The sequence below is a fragment of the Elgaria multicarinata genome, chromosome 8 (genome assembly GCF_023053635.1).
Source record: "Elgaria multicarinata webbii isolate HBS135686 ecotype San Diego chromosome 8, rElgMul1.1.pri, whole genome shotgun sequence".
Classification (NCBI taxonomy): domain Eukaryota; kingdom Metazoa; phylum Chordata; class Lepidosauria; order Squamata; family Anguidae; genus Elgaria; species Elgaria multicarinata.
Genome location: NC_086178.1, coordinates 15672276 through 15698164, shown reverse-complemented (window position 1 = coordinate 15698164; position 25889 = coordinate 15672276). Strand labels below are relative to the sequence as shown.

General features: G+C 39.5%; 1 protein-coding gene across 2 annotated transcripts in view; it reads left to right on the top strand.

Annotated features, from left to right (window-relative positions):
• Positions 1-3867: 3867 nt before the first annotated feature.
• FXR1 (FMR1 autosomal homolog 1) overlaps positions 3868-25889 on the top strand; it is a 44702-nt gene continuing 22680 nt past the window's right edge. The window contains exons 1-3 of one of the 2 annotated variants that reach the window (XM_063131931.1): positions 3868-3989; positions 17180-17232; positions 18766-18859. In XM_063131931.1, coding sequence (XP_062988001.1) covers positions 3939-3989; positions 17180-17232; positions 18766-18859 — 198 coding nt within the window. In that variant the 5' untranslated portion in view covers positions 3868-3938. The remainder of the gene's footprint in view (positions 3990-17179; positions 17233-18765; positions 18860-25889) is intronic. The other variant, XM_063131930.1, reaches the window with a different exon arrangement.

The window sequence follows — 25889 nt, the reverse complement described above, 5'->3', positions numbered from 1 at the left end:
TATTTCCAGCACAATTTTAATCAGGCAAATTCACATGCAGATTACAGCAGGCCAAGCCAAGCCTTGTTATCATTATTGACCAGAACTATGAATAATATTCCAAATATAGTCTTGCTGGTACTTCTCGTAGCTCTGCGTCAACTTCTTTGGAAATTAGCAGGATCTTAACAGAGTCAAATAACTTCTGGGTTTTATATTTTCAAAGGAAGAGCGGATATTACATTGGTATCATGAGTCTGCCTTGGTGCAACCTGTGATCTTTTGCACGGGGCACAATCTAACTTAACCAGCCTGCAAAGAACTTCCTGAATCACATGTTGTCAGTGGCACCTTTATTATGCCTTCTATGAGCAATATTCCCTCTTTTGCTTTTTAACATTAAATTAGCTTCTTGCTTTGTTTTTTTAATTGTTCCTAACAATGGTATTAACTAATGTTATTGTTTAGATTTGTTTAAAATGTTTAGTTTCATTTTTAAGACACTTCAAAAATATATTGTGTTCAATATTTAAAGGTTAGGCTTTTTAATATTCTGTGAAACCATTTAGTGCCATTTCTTGAAAAGAAAGAAAGAATCCCTTCTGAAACAATTAACTGTTCTCTTGGAATTAGAATATTTGAAAATGTTTTATTAACATGATTAAATAATGCAATAGATCTATAGTAAGTTGGAACATCAGGATACAAATATTTGGTGTTATAAAAATTAGTGCAAGTGTTCAGTTTCTTAAAAAAATATCTATTTTTCATAATTTTTCTGTAACATGTCATGGATGATTTTTGCCATTTTTGCATACTGTCAGTTTCTCGGCTAACCCGACTCCCGAAAGATCTCTTCAGTGGAAGAGGGCTGGAATTCTGCAGAAAACCCTGCTCCCATAGAGGGCCTTGATGAACCTACAGTACATCAAAAGTAGCCTAAGATGCTTCACCAGGACCTCCAAATAACCCCTTTACCCCTATCCTGAGCCCTGCCACAGTCCTGGACTTTCCTCTCTCATCCGCTATGTGGGGAATATAATTGCCTGAAGTATGCCTGCCAGAATGGTCTGTCACCAGCAGGAGGGAAAAGACCCATCTGCAAGCTATGAGCCAGCAGAGGACCAGGAAGAAGAAGAGCTGACAGTCATGGTGTAGTGGAGCGCTGGCTATTTTTTGATTAGCAGGGGCAATGACATCATCTGCCATCACCTTCCTCAGACTTATCTGTTTCCTCTGAGTTCACTTGCAATCCTCACAGTAGCCTATTGTTGTGAGCTACGCCTGTTGCAATGCTAAGTATTTTGGGGAGGCTTGGACTTAAATGGGAAATTAAGACCCATGAGCTTTACAAAAGATCTGCTCCTGATGGAGATAGAAACTGCTAGAACTGGTTTGTTGACTTGGAGATAAATGGATTTTCTCCCTGGTACTAAGAAAACAAACTCTTGGAAAATCTTGAGCTTGTGATCATGTGCTGTTTGGGGACATGTTGTATTCCTCTCTTTCCCTTTCACATGCAATCTCAGGTCTCTTCAGCCAAAGGCCAATAATATGCTAACCACTATGCTGCCTTTTCCCAGCTCATTATTCTGATTTTCAGCTGATCCTAATAAATTGCCTGTTATGCTGTGTACTGCTGCTCTTTTGTGTGTGTGTGTGTGTGTGTGTATACATGCATACCCAGATATGGTAGCCTGCATTTTGGGATTTTCCTCGGGAGCATGGCTATGGGGGCTGTCATGATGAGCACTTGCACTTCAAAATTTTCCACTGTACCACTAAGCTTTCATTTTCCTTTAGAACTTTGCTGCGTTAAAATTCCCTTTGAGCTCCTTGCTCCAGTGCTCCCCAGTCTGGCTCCAGCTCCAGTTCTAATTCCCATTCCAACTTTCACACCAGGTGTGGGTCATGGACACATACTCCCACATTTCACCAGACATGTTCACCTATCTGGATATACAATTCTTGCAGATATAAATCTATAAATACTCGTTATTTGTCTATACTTGGAGTACTGTCAGTGGTTGTGTGTGTGTGTGTGTTTAAAAACTTGTTCATAAATTATCTGGAAGTAGGGGTGAACAGTGTGGTGTCCAAGTTTGCTAATGGCACAAAATTATTCAGGGTGGTAAAAACAAACATGAATTACGAAGACCTCCAAAGGAATCTCCCCAAACCTGCTGAATGCATGGGCAATAAATAGTCCAATGTAAGCAAATATAAAATGATACAACTGAGCAAAACCCAACTCTCACATTTATGTGACTAATCAGGAAAAAAATCTAGGGTCATGTTTTTTCACTCAGTGAAAAACAGTGAAGAACATTTTCACTCAGTGAAAATATTGAACAAGTACGCAACAACATTGACAAATGCAAAGTCCATGCTAGGGATCACCAGGAAAGGGATTGAAAAGAAAAGTGCCAATATCAGAATGACACTACAGAAACGTATGGAGCGATTACACTTGGAATACTGTGTGTAGTTCTATTCACCACATTTCAAAAAGGATATTGTAGAACTAAAGAAAAGGGCAACTAAATTATCAGGGGTCTAGAGTTAGTTCATTAAAATAAAAGGTTCCAATGTTGGGGCTTTGTAGTTTACAAAAAAGGAGAGAGAAGAACATGAGTAAGCTTAATAAAATTATGCATGGTGTGGAGAAAGTTAAGAGAATTTATTTCTCTCTTTGTCACACACACACACGCTAGAACCTGGGGGTCATCCAACGAAGCTGAATCTTAGGAGATTCAGCACAGATAAAAGGAAGCACGTCTTCACAAAAGGCATCGTTTAGGGCGGAATCCTTTGCATGTTTAGGCAGAAAAGAAGTTATACAACTCCCAGCATTCCTCCAGCCACCTATGGGGGACTGGCTGGCTGGGGGGATGCTGGGAGCTTTTTTCCTGCCTAAACATGCATAGGTTTGCGCCCTTCCATGGCTTTAAAAAAGACGAATATATGGGAGGACGGGAGACAATATGCTTCTGAATACCAATTGCTGGGATAAAGTGGGAGAGGGCTGTTTCCCACATGCTCAGCTTGTGGTCTTCCCAGGAGGCTTCTGGTTAGTCACTGTGGGAACGAGGATTAGAGTGTGATTATGCGTGCAGGGAAACGAAGTGAGGATGTCACGAAAATGTTACATTGGACTGAACACCAACTGACCCCTCCTTTCCTGCGGTGAACAACAGCTCTCGCCACCCTCTGCCCCCATACGCACGGCGGCTTAGACCTTGCGTGCGCGTGTGAACACAGCCGATCTCCGTCTCTCGGAAGGGGCAGTGCCCTACCGAGGTTGCGTGTTCACGGAAGATGACACGCGTTTCTGCGCTTTTCCCTCAGTGGCAAACAGTATTGATTAAAACACATTTAATGTCGCACGGCGACTCCGTCCCGCTTCTTGAATGGTTTGCCTAAGCGTCCGTTAGCGTTAAGTGGGAACCGTCGCAGAGGTGTGTTTCGGTGGGGGAAAGCCGTGAGAAAGAATCCCCGCTTAGCGGAGCTGCAAAGGCCGCCACCTGCCTTTCCCCTTCCTGCCTTGTGTCTCTCAAACCGGGAGGGGACGACGAGTCACTCTCCATAGTGCTCCCCGCCACCCCTCACCTAAGCCCCACTGAGGCGACAGAAGGGGAAAGAGGAAGGCAGAGGGAGGAACAGCCGTCGCCCGCCTTTGAGGCGCGCGCGAGGCAGCGAGGCGCGGAAGGGGAAGGCCAGAGTGGGGCGAGATCCTTCCGCCTGTGTGAGTCGCCGGCGGCGAAGACTGAGGGCGGCGCCGCCCCCTGCCTGCTCCTCCTCCTCCTCCTCCTCCCTCGCCCCTGGGCCTGCGTCGGGTGTGAGGAGGGGGCAAGCCCTGAGGGCGCCCCGTCCCCCCCCCCAAATCCTCCTTCTCCACCCCCCTCCTCAGGTGGAGATAGTTTCTAGAAGCCCGTCCCAGCGTCCTTTGCGGCCCCAACATGGAGGAGCTGACGGTGGAAGTGCGCGGCTCTAACGGGGCCTTCTACAAGGTACTCTTCGCCCCGCTCCGCCGAGCCCCGACTTGAGTGGGGGTGGGAGGAGAGGAGGGTCGGTTAACTACGATTTCGAGGTGGGGGGTTGGGCAAAGGTTGGCCTTCAGCCGCCTCTCGTGAAAGGAGGCTTCGGAAGGTTTGTGCCCAGGCCGAAGTGGGGAGGCGAAGGAAGGTTGAGCATTGGGGCTCAAGGTGTGTGAGGTGAGGTGAGATGGGAGGGAAGCGAAGGGCCGGGGTGGGGGGGCACCCTCTGCGGACGAAATTGGGTGCGAGAGGGAGTTGGAGGTTAGGTCGCGGGGGGGGGACCCATTTGGGGGAGGAGGCGGTAGAGCCCAGTTTCTATGGCCCTGATATCTGTTAAGTGAGGTAAGGCGTGTCGGAATCTTTTGACCGCTATTAGAAGTCCCGTAGAAACTATGATGAACGAAGGGCTTCCCTTGCTCCACGGGATAGGGTGGGGCTGTCTGCTTGAGACGTTTAGGAACTCCTCTTAAACCCTTGAGAAAACTCTTCAGCCATTTCTTTTAAAGTTTGTTCGTTTGTTTGATACCTTGAAGCAGTGGATAAATAGGCGAGGTGGAGAAGGGGGGTGGGGCGTATTCTATTTTACTTTAGGCTGTATTTTGAGCTGCTAAGCAGGACACAAGATAGGCAGAAAAGGTTGTGTTTTGAGTCACTCATAAGGGGTGTTGGGGATCCTCTCCGTTAGTCATAACACTTTTTCTGTCTCATTAGTAACGTTTGGTTCAAGTCGGGATGTGTGGAATCACCTTTCTAACAATAAAAAGACCCGTTGTGTGGTATGGGGTTTAGAGAGTATTCATACGGTTTGGGGTGAGGTAGATGGTAAGGTAAACGTGCAGACTTCTGTGAAATGTTTAAAATAACCAATTTGCCAATGTTTAAAATAACCAATGTTTAAAATAACCCAAATAGTATGTTTAAAATAACCAATTTGCTTATAAAATTAGGAATGTGTGGCAACCTTAATACTTTTAGGGGCTTGGAGTTTATTTATGTCACCAGAAAGCTTCCTTCACTGCCACCCTCTCTGGCATGCCAGGATGTTACAGGATCAATACAGGATACTCTCAGCTGTTGCCTGTCAGTCTTCGTTCCTAAGCCAGGCCTTGGATGCTTGAAAATCCTAGATCTTTTTATGGTGTGAGGCCTCTGTTTTCCTTTACAGGAGTGCTGATAGCATTGTGAATGCTAGTTTTATCTTTGTACTGTATTTTTTACTATACTTAATCATTTAGGTATGGTAACTGCAAAAATGCTATTAACAGTTTGTACTGTATGTTTGTGTGTGTTTGGATGACATGTGGTAAGTACAGAGAATGTAAATGTGGGAATTTAAAAGATCGTTATTAGCTGATTTTCCAGGCAATTGTATTTGTCAATTTGATAAAATTAATGTGAGGGACTCCTTTATAACATTTTTTTAAATTCACACTCAGAACAATACTGTTCAGCTGTGGAGTAAAATTTCATTTTTTATATAGCAGCCTTTAAGGCTCTAAAAAGCGCCCAAGTTGAGAACATAGCAAAACCTTTAATCCTGAAATGTATATTCTTTCTGAACAGGAAAGGCCTTTGTAAATGATTTCTAGGAACTATTTTATTTGCCATTTTCTTGCTTTATGACATTGAATCACATTCTAAAGCTGTGCTTTAGTTTTGTGACTCTTGGAGTATCTTCAGATATTTTTAAATACCAAGACACAATAATTAGATAATTTGAAAATCTGGAGTCATGACATCTTGTGATATGGGAGTGAATGTACAAAGCCACCACCTGGAGGTGGTGAGGTATAAGATTTGACAACAATCAATTTATACAAAAGGAGGTTGGAATATTTACACTGGTTTCCATGTTGTGTTAAGGCTTTACTCACTGTTTAGTTCACTTACTTTGGAAATTCTGTTCAGTGTCAGAATAAAAATGTGATGATACATTATATGCTATTTGCTGATAACAGCAGATGTTTGCTCTACTTGGCCTTGAAGCTGTTGCACTCAACAAGTGCAACTGCATTTGCAGAAGTTTCATTCTCTTTATTTTGTTTTTGTGTGTGCACATGGAGGAAGGGAAGAGGGAAAGTATTGCTTTCAGAATGTAAGTGATTAGGCAGGGGTGTGTAAAATTGGGAAACAAACCTAAATAACACCATCCCACTGGCAGTAACAAGTGAAACTTCCTGTTGATCTTGGACACGCAGTCACCTAGAAAAATATAGTTTTTTGATTTGTAAGATTTCTTTCCAGGTGTGATTCTGTACAAGAAAAGTTTTTAGGGGCTTTTAGAAGATTTTTTTTTTTTTGTATCCAGTATTAGTAAATTGTCACGGTGGATCTGATTTTTTTCATAACCTATTATAATCATGAATAAATGGCAATCATAAATACAATTCTTGGGCATGGAAGAGACCAACAGTTTGTTTTCAGTTCTTATTGGCAATCAGTAGATCTCTAATGCAACGCTGGTCTTTAGTTATTAAGCAACTTTCTATGGCATGTTTTGCAGTTGATTTATGTACTTCCACTTGATGCTAGCTCAGCAGCTGCCATAGTTATAATTTTCATTAGTACTTTCAAGAATTGACAGAGTTGGCAGCAGAGAACAATGTAGGTGGGCATCTTCAGCTGGTCAGAGCTGGGAGCTATCTGAAGGGAGAGTAAGAAGCCTGGACCTAACAGGTTTCTGGGAGAACATGCATCCGTGTTAACATCATCCAAATCTAATTCCCCCTCCAAAGAACCCTTTAAACTCCAAGGGGGGACTTCTTGGTTGAATTTTAAAGGATCACGGGAGAGAAGGATCAGGCTTGAGGTCAGTTCTCTCTCCCCGCTTCTTGCTTCACCAAAGACCTTTTAATGGATTTCCCACTTTTCAAATTATGGGTCTCAATAATCATGATGTCATAGTCCATTGCACTATTATCTACACTTAAGTCATATTGAAATCAGTGGGCTTAATCATGTCTAACTGATGAATGGTGGCTATTTTAGTTAACATTGCCTAAATTGGTCTTATTCACCTCTTATATTTTGTTTCTACTTCTTGCGTAGTCTTTTGAAGAATTAGGTTATAGTATTTGTTTATTTATTTATTACATTTTTATACCGCTCTCTGGGCGGTTCACAAAAATTAAAACCATAATAAAACAACCAACAGGTTAAAAGCACAAATACAAAATACAGTATAAAAAGCACAACCAGGATAAAAACCAAGCAGCAAAATTGATATAAAATTAAAATACAGAGTTAAAACAGTAAAATTTAAATTTAAGTTAAAATGAAGTATTAAAATACTGAGAGAATAAAAAGGTCTTCAGCTGGCGACGAAAGGAGTATAGTGTAGGTGCCAGGTGGACCTCTCTGGGGAGCTCATTCCACAACCGGGGTGCCACAGTGGAGAAAGCCCTCCTCCTAGTAGCCACCTGCCTCACTTCCTTTGGCAGGGGCTCACGGAGAAGGGCCCCCTGTAGATGATCTTAAGGTCCGGGCAGGTACATATGGGAGGAGGCGTTCCTTCAAATAACCTGGCCCCAAACCGTTTAGGGCTTTAAATGTCAATACCATCACTTTGAATCGGGCCCGAACCTGGACTGGTAGCCATTGAAGTTGTAAAAGGACTGGCGTAATGTGATCTCGTAGAGATCTAGTAGAGATGGGCAACATGCAAGCCAAAATGTTTGGAGGACCACAGTTCCCATCAGTTCTAGCAAGCATAGCCAAAGTTGAGGGTTGCTGGGAATAGGAAGGCCCAAACTTCTGGAGGATAACAATATGCCCACCCCAGAGTTACAGTAAACTTTTATTCATGGCTAAATGTAAACTATTGTTTCAATGTTCATCATCAGATGTGAGCATATAAATACAATGCAGATAAGATGATAGTGTTGGAACAACCCTCAACAGAAGTTTGTTGGGGGAAGGTAGCATTAAAAGGAGTCACAGCTTCGCTGTTCTGAAGCTAACATGGAACCAACCCTATACCAAGTTACATTTATTGGAGGAATTCCAAGGTAATAACTGAGATACACACCTTCTCTGTCCCAGGGCACTGATAAAAGAGTACAAGATATTACTGGGGAATGGTTTCTTCCAAGTGGGTTGGATTTGCTGGCATGTCCTGAATTAAGGCAAATTCAGTTGCTGGGGGACACCTTACCTAAAATGCAGGAAGCAGCTGATATGGAAAATTGGTTTGGTAAATGGGGCATTGTTTGCGTATGTGTGTCTACTCTGTTTATATGCTTGTAGCTATACTATTTTTATATTATGCATAATACTGTATTTTAAGATTTTTATTCTTTGTAAGCCCCCCCAGAAAGCTTTGGCTATTGGGCAGTATAGAAATGTAAGAAATTAAATGAATGAAATATAGGATGGTAGCTCATACTGGTGCAGGCCGTACAGTACTGAAGGCCATGTAAGCAATACATTAAGATTTGGAAGTTTGCTATGTATATGTATATTTTAGTTGCATATGATTGATATAGGTTGCTTATCACTGATTTACATTGTGGATGCCATACTACAATTTGTAAATAAGTTGCAGTTATTCTTCAGTATTTTTCTTTTTCTGGAATTAGTACTTCTAGATATAAAAAACTTGAGTCAGTATCAGGGCGGATTTGATTTAAATAAATTTGATTTAAATCATGATTTAAATCACAATTTAAATCACTACTCAGAAAGACTCGATTTAATCATGTGACTCCCCCCTCCCACAAAAGTGCACTCTTCCTCGCTATATTTTACACAACTCAGAGTTACCAAAAACTTATTCTTGCTGGAATAATCTTAATATTTGCAACCAGATGAAGGTTTCATTTATTAGCAACTTTTCAGATTAGTTTTACAGTTACATCAAAAAAATACTGATTTGGTGATACTATTTAGAAACACATTATTATTATTATTATTATTATTATTTATTTATTTATTTATTTATATAGCACAATCAATGTACATGGTGCTGTACAGAGTAAAATCATAGATAGATAATTATGAAATTATTGCGAGGTGAACTATCTCCAGTTTATTTTATTTATTTATTTATTACTTTTCTATACCGCCCAATAGTGGTTCACAAAAACCGCTGGGCGGTTCACAAAAATAGGTTAATAGGTTAATCATTAATATTTGGACAACTTTTCTGCTGTACTTTATTGGAAGGAGAAAAATAATCTTACAGAAACCTCTGGAAGAGCATGACATTTTGAATGGATTAATGGAATTCATTTACCAAAAATTTTAAACAGTCTCATGCTACATAATTAAAAGCTAATCCTTAATTCATGATGAATAACCTTTAGACTATAATGTATCTTAAATAGAAAACTATCTTTAGATAGATTTTTCCTCAAAAAGCATTTTATTAAAAAAATCAATTTAAATAAAAAAATCTGATTTTTTAAAAATTTATTTTTTAAAAAAAATCATTGATTTTTATCCACCCTGGTCAGTAGGTTAAATCCCAAACTGATGAACATACTTCGGCAAGGTGCTGCTTTTTTTGGTTCTTGGAGCAATCTTTTGGCATCAACATTTCATACAGTTCTACAAACATGAAGGCTGAAATGAATTAAGGGTTAAGACTTCATGAATTCAGAATTTAAAACAATTTCATGTATTTGATAACCAAATCTTGTTTAGATGAGTATTAAAGTGTTTTACTTGAATGGTATTGTGAGTTTTGTTCCAGCTGCACCTTGTCTCTGTAGTGTAGGAATGGGGAACCCTGCAAAGGTTTCACATCTAGCCTGCGGAACCTCCATGTGTTCCTTCGGGGGGTGGGGTTTGCAATCCTTTTTATTTTTTCAGTATTTTAACACTTAATTTAACTTAAATGTAAACTTTGCTGTTTTAATTCTATATTTTAATCTATATCAATTTCTGCTGTGTGGTTTTATCCTGGTTGTGCTTTTTATTTTGTATTTGTGTTTTTAGACTGTTGGTTGTTGTATTATGCTTTTCATGGTTTTAATTTTTGTGAACCGCCCAGAGAGCTTCAGCTATTGGGGGGTATAAAAATATAATAAATAAATAAATCCCTGCTGTAATCGGAAATAACAGTGGGTGTCCGTGAAGCTGGGAGCATGGCCAGCTCTGGGTGTCAGGCAAGTCTTCATTTGCATGCCTTTTGTTCAGCTGACAACTTTTTCCTGTATATTTTAGATGTATGAACCTGGCTGAGATGTGTGAAGATATAACTGCTTCATGAATTTCTTTGCCTATAGCAAAACATGATGGGGGGGAGTTACAATTGTATTGACCATTGCCCTGTCAGAACTAGTTTTGTTGAGGAAAATGTGGAAATTTGTGATTTATGGAACAAAATTTTACAGAGAATCTTACTTATGAGAAATCCAGTGCACATAGTGGTGAATCATAATTCCAGAAGATCTTGGAAATGTGCATTCAAATTGTTTGCATTGCTCCAGTCAATGTTAAACTGCTGCAAGTTTTGAGTAATTGTCAGTGTGCAGTTTCTAAAGGAATGCTTCCAAACTTTTGTCAAGTTCAAAGCATAGATATATTTTTGCAGTATTGGAAGTAAGCTTTAATACCTGCTTCAAATTGTTGCTTTGGCCCATGTTTGATCTCTGCACTACCTTTGCTTTCTGCTGCCCATGAGTCATATGTCTCTTTTGGTTTGAGCTTTACTCAACTATCTCACGTTCACTGTCAAGTTGCATGGCTGCAAGGTTATTTTAGGCTATCTGATTTTGATAGTAGAGGCTGTGAAGAGATACTAGAAATTATTCCCCCCCCCCCATTATTCGGTGTTCTGACACTTTAATATTCTAATCTTTTTTCCTTGTTTGGAAAATGATTGTACTATGATTTTGAAAATTAATCTTTGTGATTCTAATTTGCTTTTAAAGAAGCACAACGATAATTTCTGGACAGTTAACATTCAGACAGATGTAGAAGCTTTCAAAAGAACTGTTTCAATATTGATATGATTTTTCAAAGGACTTCGATGGGATGGGATTGATTATTTTCATCGTAAGTTGGCATCTATAAATGAAATGTCAAAAGTTCTCTGTTTTCGAATCCTAAAGATTTTAGTAGTTGAGCTCCTGCTGAAGACAGAGTATGGTGAGTTTCAGACACCCTTGATGTTTAAGATACTTGGTGTGTTTCAAGATTGATTGTAAAGTGATTAAAACATGTGTAAGTGAGAAAATGTAGTACTTACATGGGAGTGGTCACATCTTGACATCACATGAGAAATCTGTTACAATGCCTTTTCGCATGAATAGATCCTTCTGTGTGATATGCGAAGTTCTAATATGGGATGCAGTTTGCAGGTTCAAACTACTCCTCGGGTGAAACGTTAGGAACAGTGCTTGTGTAAAGACTGTACCACTTCAAACATTTATGTTTAAAATGGTTCTGTGTCTTAAAGCATATTTTTTCCGGAAAAAAATGTTTGTGCATATTGCATTAAAATATCAATGCTACAAACAAATTGTTCAGAATAGTTGTCGGATCTTGTGCAAGGACAAGGACTTATAGATTCTAATAGAATTTACTGATGCATTGACATCCAAACCATAGAATCAAAATAGTTGAAAGGTATTCTACAAGTAATTTAGTCCAACTCCTATTTCTAGTCTAAACTAATCTTGTTTTAATAGAGTGGCAAAGCAAAAAAAAAGTCAGCACAGGCACCACTAGGGGTTTAGGTCTTGAAGTGATAGAAAAATATCAAGGTGTAGTGTGGTAAGATGAGGAAATTTTCAAATCTCAGTGCTGACTATCATGACAAAATCATAGTGTGCTTGATCTGCTCACAATAAGGTCTTGTTGAATCCTCACACTCCACCAGAGCAGTGCCAAGTCTAATTGTATATGCTTAAGCCATATTGAAATTCAACAGTGTTCATACCAAGCATATATAAATGAACCCACAATGAATATGGTTGTATCCAATATTGGTCTAAGTAGTCTCCTGAGTTTGAGCCATTGTAGTGAGTGGAACTGAAGTTAGATTAACATGGGATGCAACTCAATGGGTGTACAATTCAAAATGGTAGCACCATCGTTCAGACAATAAACACAATCTCATAAAAAGCTACCATGATATATTAGAAGCTCAGGTGATGGTGTTGCTTGGCCATATGATACATGCCTTATACCTAGGCGTAGTCCATTGCTGTATTACGCCCAGCACTCTTATCTCCGACTGGTAGTGGCTCCCCAGGGTCTCAGGCTGTGGCTTTTTCCAGTCCTTGTAGTGGGGTTCTATAATATATTGGATTCGGTACCACTGCTTGAAGATGTCCCATGTCCCCAAGCAGTGGTGTTCAACCTCCCCCGTCCTGCTGGCCTTTCCTTCTAAGATGTGCAGACTTTATTCTCGTTGGCTTGGGCAAACAGGTCACCAGAAACTGAAAGCAGATTTAGTCCCCATCCCAGTGGTATCTTCAAGTGTACCATTTTACTTGCAGTTCACTCCAGTGAAGAGAAGAACTACCTAATTATTGTAGGTAGGGCAACATGGCATCCAGTGTTGCCTCTATGTAACTTAAGATTGCTGTGACACAGCTCCCATAATGGGGTATAGTGTGTATATCTGCACAGTAGACCGAGACTTCATCACTGAGGCTCTTTGCAGTATACAAGCCCTCTTTATGCGCGCACACACACACACAGAGACCACACTTATATTGATGCATATTTTTAGGAGTGTACGCAGAAAAAAGTTTCCGTTCAGAAGCCACTTAGAAGCCTCTAACCGCTTCTGCTCAGAGCCTTGGATAGGCATTGTGGTTTGGTTTGGATCCAAAGCAGAGCTGAGCTTTGCTTTCACTGTTAACTGTATTGGGGAAATGAACAAAAGGCTATACTCTTGATGAAGTGACACAGCTTATTGAAATATGAAAGTGTACATTGTAGTGCTTGTATGTAATATATATCATTTGCACACATATAACTATGTGAGTCAAACACATATTTGGTGGGGGAAGAAGAAGCGAGGGAGACAGGAGCAGGCACAGACCATCAGAGCCTGCTTCAGTTGGACATGCCCCCCCCCCAGGGCTAATGGTCATCATGACCCTGTGGGGAAGAAGAAGCAGAAGCAGCTGCTGGTCTACCCCTCCATTGGGAGATGAGAGGGGGGAGCAGGGCCTTCCCACCATCCTGAACGGTCTCCTTAATTTCTTTTTATTTTCTCCCTCTTTCCTCCCCATATCCTTTTCCTTGTGTTTCATGTCTTTTTTAGAATGTAAGCCTGAGGGCAGGGACTGTCTTATTTACTGATCAATTGTAAGCCGCTCCGGGAGCCTTTTTGGCTGAGGTGCGGGATAAAAATACTCAAAATAAATAAATAATCATACTATAAAGAACACAGACACATTATGGTTCACATAATCACCATGGTGGCTTGTTTAAGATGCAGCATGTGTCAGCTGCCATTCGCCTAATCACCCACCTGGGCACATGGTTTCTTGGAGGGGGAAACAACCCCAAATAACCCATTGACTGTTGTTTGGTTATTTGAAGATTGTCTCTTCCCCTTCCTTGCCAACAAGCCGTGCCACCCAGGTTCGGACAACACAGCAAGGCCATGCCAACATGGTGTCTGACACATGCCACGTTTTAAACAAGCCATCATGGCACATTTAATCTATGGTGATCATGTGAACCAGCTGAAAGTCAGACAGTTACTATATTCGCAGACCTACAAATAACACTGACACAAAATCAAATATTGCTTATCCTGAAATTTGGGGGTGGGGTGAGAAGTGATTTACTCATAGGTAAGTGTGCACAGGACTTCAGCCTAAGGCTTCAGTCATATACTCACGAGTAACCCTATGACGTTACCCACATTTCTAGTCCCTTGAGTATGTTTAGAGAGTATGGAATGTTGGACTGAGTAGGTGTGGCTGGTGATGCTGTGGAAAGGCGGGAGGAGTATATATATGGGGGAGCTGAGTGGTCTGAGGTGTTCGGTTGGTGATTGGGTTTGGAGGGTAGATGTGTTTAGCTGTGTGATTCCTTGTCAGGAGTTGTGTGAGGAGTGAGTGAAAATAAGATCGTAGGGACTATGGGTTGTTATTATTAGATTTATTTCTACCAGTATTCTTAAGAATAGGCAGGAGTTGAATAGAATTTGAAGGAACTAAGAACTGTAAACAACAATAAATATTTTCTTTAGTTTGCTACTATAAAACCACATGTCAGTTTGGCTGTGTCTCCTGCTATATTAGTTCATAAATAAACGGATTACATTAAACCTTTGGCCTGCTATATTCACAGAAAAGCCTTTTCCAAATCTTACCTGCTATAAGGGAAAGGTTATACTTTTCTTTTTACCCCTTACTCAGGTATTTAAGTGGTGGTGCTTAGCCTGAGGGAGGTGTGCACGTCAAAGCCTTGTGTGTGAGGTGGTGGCGTTGCAACCCCCCACTGAACTTTTTGGGACTTCTGTGAAGATATATATTGTGCTATAAGCTTATTCTACTGATTTAGTGGTAGTAATGTTGCTGCTCAAGTCAGGATATATAGGTAGTGCCTTGAAACTAAGAGAATTTACTTTATACATTAGGAGAAATACTTATTTTTAAAAAATTTGGGTACCCTTCAATAAAACTATCTCAGTGGCGTACAGCAAGAATAAAAAAATATAAAACCACAATTAAAACTAAACAGAGGACATAACATTCAGCATTACAGTTCAACAGAGTGGATAAAACCAACATTCACCAGTTCACACTAGGTTCTGGAATGCTTGGGTGAATAAAAATATCTCCACCTGGTAGTGGAATGACATCAGAGTTGGTGCCTGGAGAGGGCATTCCGTACACTGGATACCATGACTGAAAAGGCCCTCACTCCAGTTACCACCTTTGATTAACCAGTACTATAAAGCAGTAGTAATACAAATTCTTGTGTTCTTTATTTAAATACAAATTTCATTTAGTTAATGAACAGAATGGAGAGTTTTGTCAACAAAATGTTGCCATAGAAACAGATCTGTGAAATTTGATAGTATAACCTTAGTAATTCTAATGTATCACAGTTTTGTGACACAAATGTTTACAGAATGTGCTTTTGTTTAGTGATGAAACTATGAAAATTGATTTTATAACTACCTGTTCTGCCCATCTAAACCTTTGTGTATGCGGTGGGAATGAGTCCAATTAGCTTTCACTTTTCTTATACTATGAATTTATTTTGGATATTTTTAATTAGTTCATGCTAAACTGTATTAGTCAACTGTCAAAATGAAGTGGTGTCTGAATTGAGAAATCTTTATGTTTAGCAATCTATGAGGGAAAAGAACTTGATTCTCATGTGCTTATGAGTCAGGTTGGCTTCACCTCTCAGTAAGGCTGGCTGAGTGACAGTTTGTGCTAAACAATTCAAATTCCAAATTCTAGAGTCAATATATTGTTGACTAAATTTAACTAATTTCGATTTTTCAGCAGGGGTCTACAAATGTTGATTTGGTTTATGCCAGTCATTATTTGTGGCTGCCTCATCACCAGGAAGAAATAAGGTTGCAAGGCAGGTGAGCGTCCAAGATGAACACAAAAAGGGATAACAGTCTCAGGATGCTATAAATAAATTTATTGGGGGGAAAGACCGATGCGTTTCGGCTCTTGTTTTTTATTAGGCCTTCTTCAAGGGTTGTAACAATGTCTGCAGAAATTATTTACAACAGATTGTCTTGCTATAAACACAGTCACCATTGTTTATGGCAAGATAATTTGTTGAAGAAGGGCTAATAAAAAGCAAGAGGCTGAAACGTGTTGGGCTTTCCCTCCAATAAATTTATTTATAGCATCCTGAGACTGTTCTCCCTTTTTGTGTGCCTTATTCTCCAGTCATCTAGTATGTGCTGTTAGGTACTTAAGACCACCCTGGACTTGGTGGTCTTATGGGATGGTGGCATAGATGATGATAATTTGTATTACTTCACTCGCTACAAAATGTGGTAAGATATCCTTGCTAAGTTTGGCTGCCCTCATGCTCAATTTGTTTAGTGGGGTCTTGGATTTCTGCTCAAATTCCTGTCTCGATGGGACTTTGCACATTATACAAAGGGCTTGGGGGGTATCTTACTTGTGCTGAAATATGGAGAAGATAAATAGTAGGAGCCTCTTTAGCAATTCCTGTTTGTTAATGTTTCTAAATTGCGGCACATTTTTTTTCTCTGGATTTTCTGAGATCTTCCTGTGTCTTTGCATCTCTACCAAGGCCACCTCTTATTGATTGCAGTTGCTTGGAAGAGATTTAGGATTTTGATAAGGCCCTTGGAGTAGTTTGCTCTATCATAGTCTTCCTCAACCTTTTAACCTCCACATGTTTTGATCTACAACTTCCAGTATTCCTGACCACTGGCCATGCTGGTACAAGCTGATGGAAGTTAAAGTACAAAAAATCAAGGTCACCAGGTTTTGGAATGCTTTTCTGATACACTTTCTCTGGAACCTTGAGCTATCTGGTTAATTTCTGCTTGCTTGGAAAAGCTGGCAAGTCTATTAAGTGGTCTATACTAAATGCTGCCTCAACAGAGGGAATGGTTCATGGAGGAGGTTTTGGTTAGACTGCTTCTGAAAAGGTATCCCTGGGATCAGCAGAAGCAGGGAATGAATGTGGCTAGTTACAAAGTTGCCATACTTTGGTGACATATAGAACATGTGGTGATGGGTCATCATCTCTGGATATGAAACGAATTATTGTAGTGCGTTACTACAAAATAATAGCAACCATATTTCTTCCTCTCTGTAAATTTGTACTTTGGCTGAAATTATTTAGTTTTTGATTATTCTAGCTGAAGATGAAGTTACTAATAAACTCAACAAACTCTCTGTTAACGACTTCTGATCTATGCTCCTCTTTACCTAGAAGTAAATATTAGAATAGGCATTTTGAATACTTCTGTAATAGCTTTGATCAACATTCAACCCTAACAAAAGTGAAGGCAGATTGGCAGTAACATTGCCTATATCCAATTTTTCTCCATTAACTACGTATCTCGGCAGAAACCTGCAGTCCTTTGTATCTTTTAACCATATTTTCATTTCCCATAAAGAATAGAAATTCTTAAATATCCTTCATTAAAAATTGTTTATAATGTAAGATGTCGCTGTGCAATAATAATAGTGCTACCATGCATGAGTTTATCTAACAATATTTGTATTTTATTCTAGGGATTCATCAAAGATATTCATGAGGATTCCCTCACAGTTGTTTTTGAAAACAAGTACGTCCCGTGTTGAAAACACTTATACAGAATATGAATTCTTTTTTCTACTGTTAAGTTACAGAATGGACAATCTTTCCCCAAACACATGACAGTTTGCTCACTATGGAGGAAAGAGTCTTTATAATGTACATAGAAACCATAGTTCCTATTGTGTTCCTGATTAACACAGTCAAATTTCCTTATCTCTTATTCTGCAGTTCACATTCCAAGCAAGCCCCTGATTTCAGTTTCTTTAGAACTGTCACCCTGAGGTCCTTGTTGGTTTATCCAGGGCTATTAAACTGTTCACTGATGGGCTTATTGATGTCCTTAGTGATGCCCAGTATACAACATTCATTTCAAATATATAACGTTTAATAATCTTCTTCATCAAGTGTCCAAAAGCCACTTACATTGCCCAAATAGGGCTATCTTTAAGACAAAGATCAAATGGGCGCAAATCAGAAATCAGGTACAAGGTGATAGGGAAAATTGATTGTGTTAATCAGGGGCTCAATAGGGACTATAGTTTTAATGTACATTATAAAGACTCTTAATGCACTTGTTGTTTGTAACTGTCACTTTAAGAGAATGGAATGCCCGCTGCAGCCTGTTTTTAACAGTCTTTTCAGACTCAAAGCCTCCATTTCCATTTAAAGCATTTAATGAAGTAGGTTATAACCTTCAGAAGCTCATTTATTAAAATACCTGAACAACGGAAACAGTCTCTATGCGTGTGTGACACATTACCCTTCAAATCCTATTTTGTTAATGAAATTTGGTTAGAACAACCAAACCTGTCTATGTCATATTATCTTCAACTGAGGTTCTTCTTGGGATTACTTTGCCGGGGGAGCTTGTTGTGTAGAAACTACTTCTCTGTTGTGACATGACATTCCTGGAGTGCCTTTTCCCATTGAAGCTTGATAGATGCTGCTATAACATCAGCACCAGATTACAACTTATTTCCCAGGCATTTTAAAGTATTACGCTGATTTCTTTAGTTTGCTCTGCTGTTTTTATGCTTTTGCTTTTATTATGATATTTTATTTTTGTCTTGCATTGTGGCTTACTTTGGGTTTTATGCCTCCCATATAACTGCCCAGATATCCTTTGATGAGGGGTACATTAAAAATAACTTTTAATACCCCAAGTTCATACATATTATGCAGCTGAGTTTATTCTAAAGTGAAAGGAGAAGCTTCATCTCATGTACAATAGGTGAGAGGAAGGGAGAGTGCGTGCTCCCAAGGCTCACCACAGTTCATTTCCAAACACTTTGCCATGGTTATCGGGATAAACTGAACTAGGCTGCTGATTCAAAAAGTTTAACATAACTGTGTAGGGAGTCAATCTTGGAAAAATGTTATGGGCTACTAATATTTTTGGATTTACTTGCATAATTGATAATGGGGTTCTATGTTTGATGTTAAAGTTGACAGTATTCCATTTGTGTTCACAATATTCATATTTAAATATGGTTGTAACAGTGAATTACTGTTACCTTTTCTTATTGATGCTGACAATTTTAAATACCTATTCAACTTTCAGTTGGCAACCAGAACGCCAGGTTCCCTTCAATGAAGTAAGATTACCACCACCACCTGAAATTAAGAAGGAAATTGGTGAAGGAGATGAAGTGGAGGTGAGTTCATCCAAATATTTATTTTACTTGCTTATGTGTCTTCTGGAAGTTTCATAAGATGTCACTTGCTTTTAGTAGTGCTATTAACCAAAGTGTTACCTTAATAAACCATATTGAAATGAGTAGGAAGTTTTTCAGAGGAGCAGTGCCATGAATATTTATTAAATAGAGATAGTCCCTTTTCCAGTAACATGGTCAAAGTATATTCAGAGCCAATCTACTTATTATGATTACTAAGTGGACAATGCTCTCCATGTAAACTGTTGATCCCCACCATGGCTCTAATGTGTGGAGCTGCTCATCAGATAAGTGTCTCAGATTGTGTAAAGAATTTCTGCCCTCCCTGTTCTCCATGGATGACACTAATGGAAACTCCGCACCATTGGAGAGATGGCGTCCTTCAGTTCTTGTTAATTGCCATATTTTAGTTATCAATTATTAAAATGCAGTGTTAATGTTTCTGATACGTACTGTGGATTTCTAGCATTTAAGATTTTGATGTTGAAACTTAAAGTGAGTAACTTGAATTAACTTTATTCAAGTGCACATGTTGGACATTCTTATGCTAACTTGAATTTGGGACATAGAATCATAGAGCTGGAAGTGAACTTGACAGTCATCTAGTCCAGCCCCCCTGCTCAATACAGAATCTGCAAGGTATAATGTAACTACAGCATCCCTGACAAATGGCTGCCCAGTTCTGCTTAAACATCTTCAATGGAAGACAGCCCACTACCTCCCAAGGCAGTATGTTTCACTGTCAAACAGCTCATGTCAGAACATTTCTTTTAATGTTTAGTCAAAATTTGCTTCCTTGCAATTTCCACCCATTAGCTCTAGTTCTGCACTTTGGAGCAGCAGAAAACAAAACTGCTTTACCTTCATCATAGCACATCATAGCATTTGAAGACACCTAACATGTCTCCTTAATCTTCTCTTCTCCAGGCTAAACACACCCAGCTCTGTTACTCACAGGCTTTGGTTTTCAGACCCCTCATCATGCTAGCTTGTCTTTTTTTTTTTAATTGTATTTATTAAACTCCATTTAACAAAGCAGTTTTTTAAAAAGTTAAAAAAATATATAAAAACTTACAAGTCAGACAGCGTTTCTAATAAATACACAAACACGATTTCTGTAGTTGCCGAACCGAGCTTGTTTCCTTCAATTTACTGTGGTCAGAGGAAGATCTGTTAAACCAGAGTTGGATGCCACATCTATACCATTGATGTAATTGAGAAAAGGAGACCATATTTCATTGAATGGGTCATAGCTAAGTTGGCCCGACGAGACTCTGCGGTGGTAGGTTAATTTTTCAGAGCAGGCTATATCCCACACTTTCCCTTTCCATCCAGTGAGTGTAGGGCCCTTCGGATCCTTCCAGTGTTTGGCTATTTCTAAACGAGCTGCCGTAAGGAGGATAAATACCAATTCTTTATGGGTAAGGGAGGGGTTTAGAGCGTTGGGCAGGGACAGCAGCGCCAGGCTTGGTTCTGGGAAGATTATCTGATCAGTGGCCTTAGAAATTATATTGAAGATAGTTTCCCAGAACTGCTTCAGGGCCTTACACTCCCACCACATATGTAAGTAAAAGCCCTTTTCATCGCATCCTCTCCAACACAGTGGGGAGATTGAAGTCGTTGCATGCGAGAGTTGAATTGGAGTTATATACCATCTTAATATAACCTTGAGGGCTGACTCCTGTATGTGGGACGATATTGTTCGGAGGGGGGGATTTATCCAAATTTGTTTCCATTTTATATCTTCAATCTGTATATGTAGATCAGTTTCCCATATGCTCCTCAGAGCCAGGGAGAAGCCACGGCCCTTCTCAAGCAATAGGTCATAAATTGCTGAGGTCACGCCTTTATCTTTCCCTTTGGATCTCACACATAGATGCTCAAAGGGGGAGAGAGGGCAAAAATCCATCTCGCTACTGAATCTTTTGTTTAAGAATGTTCTGACTTGTGTCAGTTGGAGCCAAGAGGGATTGATCCCTTTTAGCTTGTCTTTTAGTTGACTATCGTTAATTATTTGGTCTTTGATTAAAAAGTCCCTCAAACGATAGATCCCCTTACTATCCCACCCAGCAAACTGGGCATATTTATCTTCATGTCTAAAAGATGGATGATCTAAAAAAGGTAGCATTGGAGACTCTGGGGGAGAGAGATAGGTTGACCATTTTTTCCATATTGCTAGGGTAAGGCGTGTGAATGGATTGGAGATTTGTTTGACGATGGTCCAGGAAGTTTTAAGGAAGGGTGCTAGCTTGTCTTCTGTGCTAATATTTAAATTTGATAAATCTGTTTTCAAAGGTCTTATTTTCTTATAGTAAAAAACAGAATTACCAGATTTATTTATTACATGCATACTGTTCTTCCTTTGGGAAATTCAGAGTAGCTTAGTTGGGGCTGCCAGTGAGTCTCCTCTCCAGTTATTAACCATTTTAGGCCTGATTAATTTTAAGAGTGCATCATAATCATAGGACCATTTTCTGAAGCCTCTATGGAGTCAGTGCAGAAATACATTTGAAACCGTAAACACCAGTGGAAAACAAGCAGTAGAAAAGAATGCTGTAAATAAAGTGAACAGGGTGTTTGGTAATGGTGAACAGCAAATAGTACTTCAGATTTGTACTATTGTTTAAATTATTCACGTTGACAGAGTAAGCTGCTTATTTCTACTATGTCCATAGTATTTATTTATTTATTTATTTATTTAGTACCCTGCCTTTTTACCCAAAATTGGCACTTAAGGCAGCTGTAAGGTAGAAAATAAACCTACATTATAAAAATCTGATTGAAATAGATTGGAAAATAGAATATGTGTTATTAATAACTGGTGTGGATCTGGATTAGCATGCCTTAGTTACTTCTTAGTAATGTTACTTGAAAATAAGTCTGGTGTGTATGACTTCCATGATATGTCCACTTGTCTGCTGTAGCTCTGTATATGTAGACGTGCTTACATGGTGGAAGAGACTAAATAGTACGATTCCAGTTTTCTTTGAGGTTGATCACAGTTAAGATTTATTTAACAATACATTTTAACAATAGCTTTCGAAAATGTAACAGTTGAATCTTCTCCAGTTTTCTTATAGCAATAGAAACTGTTTAATGACTATAGATGGGTAAATCCTAATTCAAAAGAGTACTGACTCATGAACAGTAACATCATTGACCTAGAATGTGCCCTGTTCTCTTACCCAAAAGGGAATATCTAAACTACTTAATAAAAAACAGTCAGTAAAACACATTTGACCATTGTACTGCTACAGAAGATAAACATATACCCTTGAGAAACAACCATTTGTTTTTGTACAATAATATGTACTGCAGAATTGATATTTGTATTAAGTTAAAAGGTAGTCCTCCATATATCTAAATGTGATTGCTTATTAAAAGGAGAACTCCATATATTTAGCCATATTTGTTCTGTATAAATTTAAATAACTGCCATATTGTCATTTTATTTGTATACCTCTTTCAATAATGTAATATTATAATAGTTGCTTTTTAACATTTCTTGCATATAGCCTATTAATTCAATATTAGAATAATATTGCAGTGGTCCGGACTGGACAATCAATACATGTCCTGATGGAGCCCATATGGGTGGTGGGGCCAAGAGCACGTACAGTATGCTCTTTCTTCAACATCCTCAGACGTCCATGCAGGGCTATATTGTTGAGTGTGCACAGGACCAAATTATATGGTTAATATCTCCGATAAAATCTGGTAATTGGCCAGGCAATGAGACGTGTAGACCCTATTTGAATGTTAAACTCCTGAGTCCAGGGTTATTGGAGGCAGGATAGGCACATTGGGTGGGAAGGCAGGTGTGCTCTCGATATCCAGATGTTGTCTGTTCCAGCCTATACCCTTTGTAGCTATTCTTTCATGCTAAGAATTTTGCTTTTGTTTCCAGTCAGAAGTCAGAGAGGTAGTTATGACATATCAAGCCCTATACAGCTTGGGATCTGGCCACCTGAAACACTGCCTTCTTACGTATGAACCTGCCCAGGTTTTTAAGATTGCCAGGGGAGACCCTTCTCTTGGCGTAACCACCATCAGAGGCATGTTTGTTGGGGATGTGAGAAAGGGCCTTCTCTGTGGCTAATTCCAGGCTTTGGAATTCCCTTCTGAAGGACGCTAGCTTGGCCCCTTCTCTGTTGACCTTTCGCTACCAGTCAAATGCATTTTTACACAGGCAGGCCTTTGGCATATAAGCTAGTCTATTGCAGAAAGGGCTTTTATCTGGTTGGTAATATTTTGTTTGTTGTGTTTTTACATTTATTTGTCTTTATTGCAACATTTCAATTAAGGTTCCCCCCCCCCCAAAAAAAAGTCTGAGTTTCATTGTTTGCTATTTTGAGTGCCACTTTTTGGGTGGAAAGATGGGACAGAAAAATAAAAAAATATTCTGAGAACAGACCAGTAGCCAGTTAAACTGCTGAAATAAGGGAGTCATGTGCTCCCTGTAGCTTACCCTGGCTCAACAGTCTGGCCACAGCATTCTGGACCAGCTGAAGTTTCCAAATACATTTTCAAAGACAACCCCTCATAGAACATGTTACAGTAGTCAAAAAAGACGTAATGAAGGCATGCTTGACCGTGGCCAGATCAGATATTTCTAAGAATAGTTGCAGTTGGTGCACTAGTCTCAGCTGTGCAAACACATCCCTGGTTACCACCAAAACCTGGGCATCCAGGCTCAGAGCTGAATCCGAGAGTTAACCCAAATTGGAAGCCTGAGTCTTCAGGGGGAGTGTTACCCCATCCAGAACAGGTTGAATTCCTGTTCTCTAACCTGCCTTTTGACTAGTCATGTAGTCAATTTGTTCGCCTTTGTCCGGTCCATTATCAGAATAGACATTGATTTAGAATTAGAACTGCTTCCTTTGAGAGAGTTGAGCTTCATCAACATAATGCAGGCACTGAATCCCAAAATTTTGGACGACCTCTTCCTGCAGCTTCATATATATGTTAAATAACATGTGGGACAAAGTGGAACCCTGAGGGACACCGGTTGCCATGACGTCGAACAGGATTCAGTCAGCACCACTTTCTGAAATTGCCCTCCAGAAAGGACTGAAACTACATTAGTTCCATCTCAAGCACCTCAGAAAGACACCATGCTTGATGGTATAGAAAGCCTCTGTGAGGTCCAGCAGAACCAACTGGGATACACACACATTTTCCTTCTGGTTTGTCCACCAATGTGACCAAAGCAGTCTCTCTCCCATAACCTGGCCTGAAGCCAGGTTGAAATGTATCTAAGAAACCTTCCTCATCCAGAATCTGGAGCTGAGAAGCCACCACATACTCCAGCACCTTGCTCAAGAATGGAATATTGGCGATTGGCAAAAGGTTAAACAATATGGTGGGGTTCAAGGAGGTTTTTTTTATTATAAACAAAGGTCTTACCACTGCTTCTTTTAGGTAGGACAGAATTACACTTCGCCATAAAGAGGTGTTCACCGCTACCCTTACCTGTTCGGCCAGTCCACCCCCACGGGCTGCTTTTCTCAGGCTATACAAATGGAAAGGTATCCAGTAATTTGAATATACATTCCTAATGAATGGATCATATTGAATACTACCACTGCAATCCCATACACATTTAAGATCTGTTTACATTGGTTTGGCCGCATTCACTGATATTTCCATATGCTCTTACAGAGAGGCACTTGCCTCAGTCCAGAAAAAGTAATCCATAGAAGATACCCTAACTTGGATCTGCTATAGCAAAAGCCTTTTCCATGGAGGATAATTGTCAGTGTGATTAATGCAGTAATTCATCCTTACCTGCTTGCACTGCTCCATGATATTCACCATGCAGCAAGTTGCACACAAGCATGTGCTAAAGCACCCAGGTGTAGTCCTAGATTGCGCTCTGCCTGTAGTTTGTTAGCAAGCCTGGAAATACTTTATCCTAAGTTTTCTATCTCTTATCTTTGCTAAATAGCTTTCAGTTCTTAAAATGTATAAAATAAACCCAAATTGTCATTGTCATTTTTTTATTCAAATTGATGTTTTTCTCCACAAAAACTTAAATAAGCACCCTTGTTAAGATGCATACAGTACTATGCAAAAGTCTTAGTCACCTCTGAAAAATGCAAATTAAAGCCATTTATCTGAGCTGTAAGTATTTGTTTGAAAAACACGCTATGAAACATTGAAGTAAACACAAAGAAACATTAATACAATGAAAAGTAACAAAAACTTCTTGTGTTTTTAAAACAAGTCATTATTTTTGTGGCCTCCCTTAGAATTCAAAACTGATGCAGTCTGCTTTGGTAGTCTGTTGTGTAATTTTTTCAAGTAGTCCTGTGGTAAATTCTTCCAAGCTTTTTGCAGGATTTGCCATTACTCTTTTAACTTTGGCTGCTTTTTGTTTTTTTCTCTGTCCAAGTGATTCCACATAGCTTCAATTATGTTGAGGTCAAGGCTCTGAGGTGGCCAGTCTAATATTGTGAGTGTTCCATCTCCAGACTTAATTAAGTACGTCATAATCGTGTTTGCTGAGTGTTTGGGGTCATTATTGTGCTGAAAGATAAATCCCCCCCCCAGTCAGTTGTTTTCCTGAAGGTATAGCAGTATGAATCAAGATCTGTTTACATTTCTCAGCATTCATAATTCCATCGATTTTGACCAGGGCCAGATCTTCACCTTGTGCAAGTTATTATGATCCCATCATGGTAACTCTAAATCTCTCTTGCGCATTTCGATTTCCTAAGACACACAATGACATTTGTTGCAGTATTTCGGATAATGTGGAATAAAAAGCAGGAAATAAGACTATGAAAACACTATGGAGTGTGTAATGTGTCCCAACAGTTTATAAAGCAGTTGTGTAGATCTTCAGATCCCCTAACTGTTGGCTGAAATGCACCATCATACCATGACAAAGCTGTCATGTTTCACAGGCGGCTGCAGACAGGCATCAGTGTACTTCTCTTCTCAATGTACCAACTCTTCTTTGAGGTACTGGCATCTTTGTGAACCAGAGATTTTAAATTTGGACTCATCG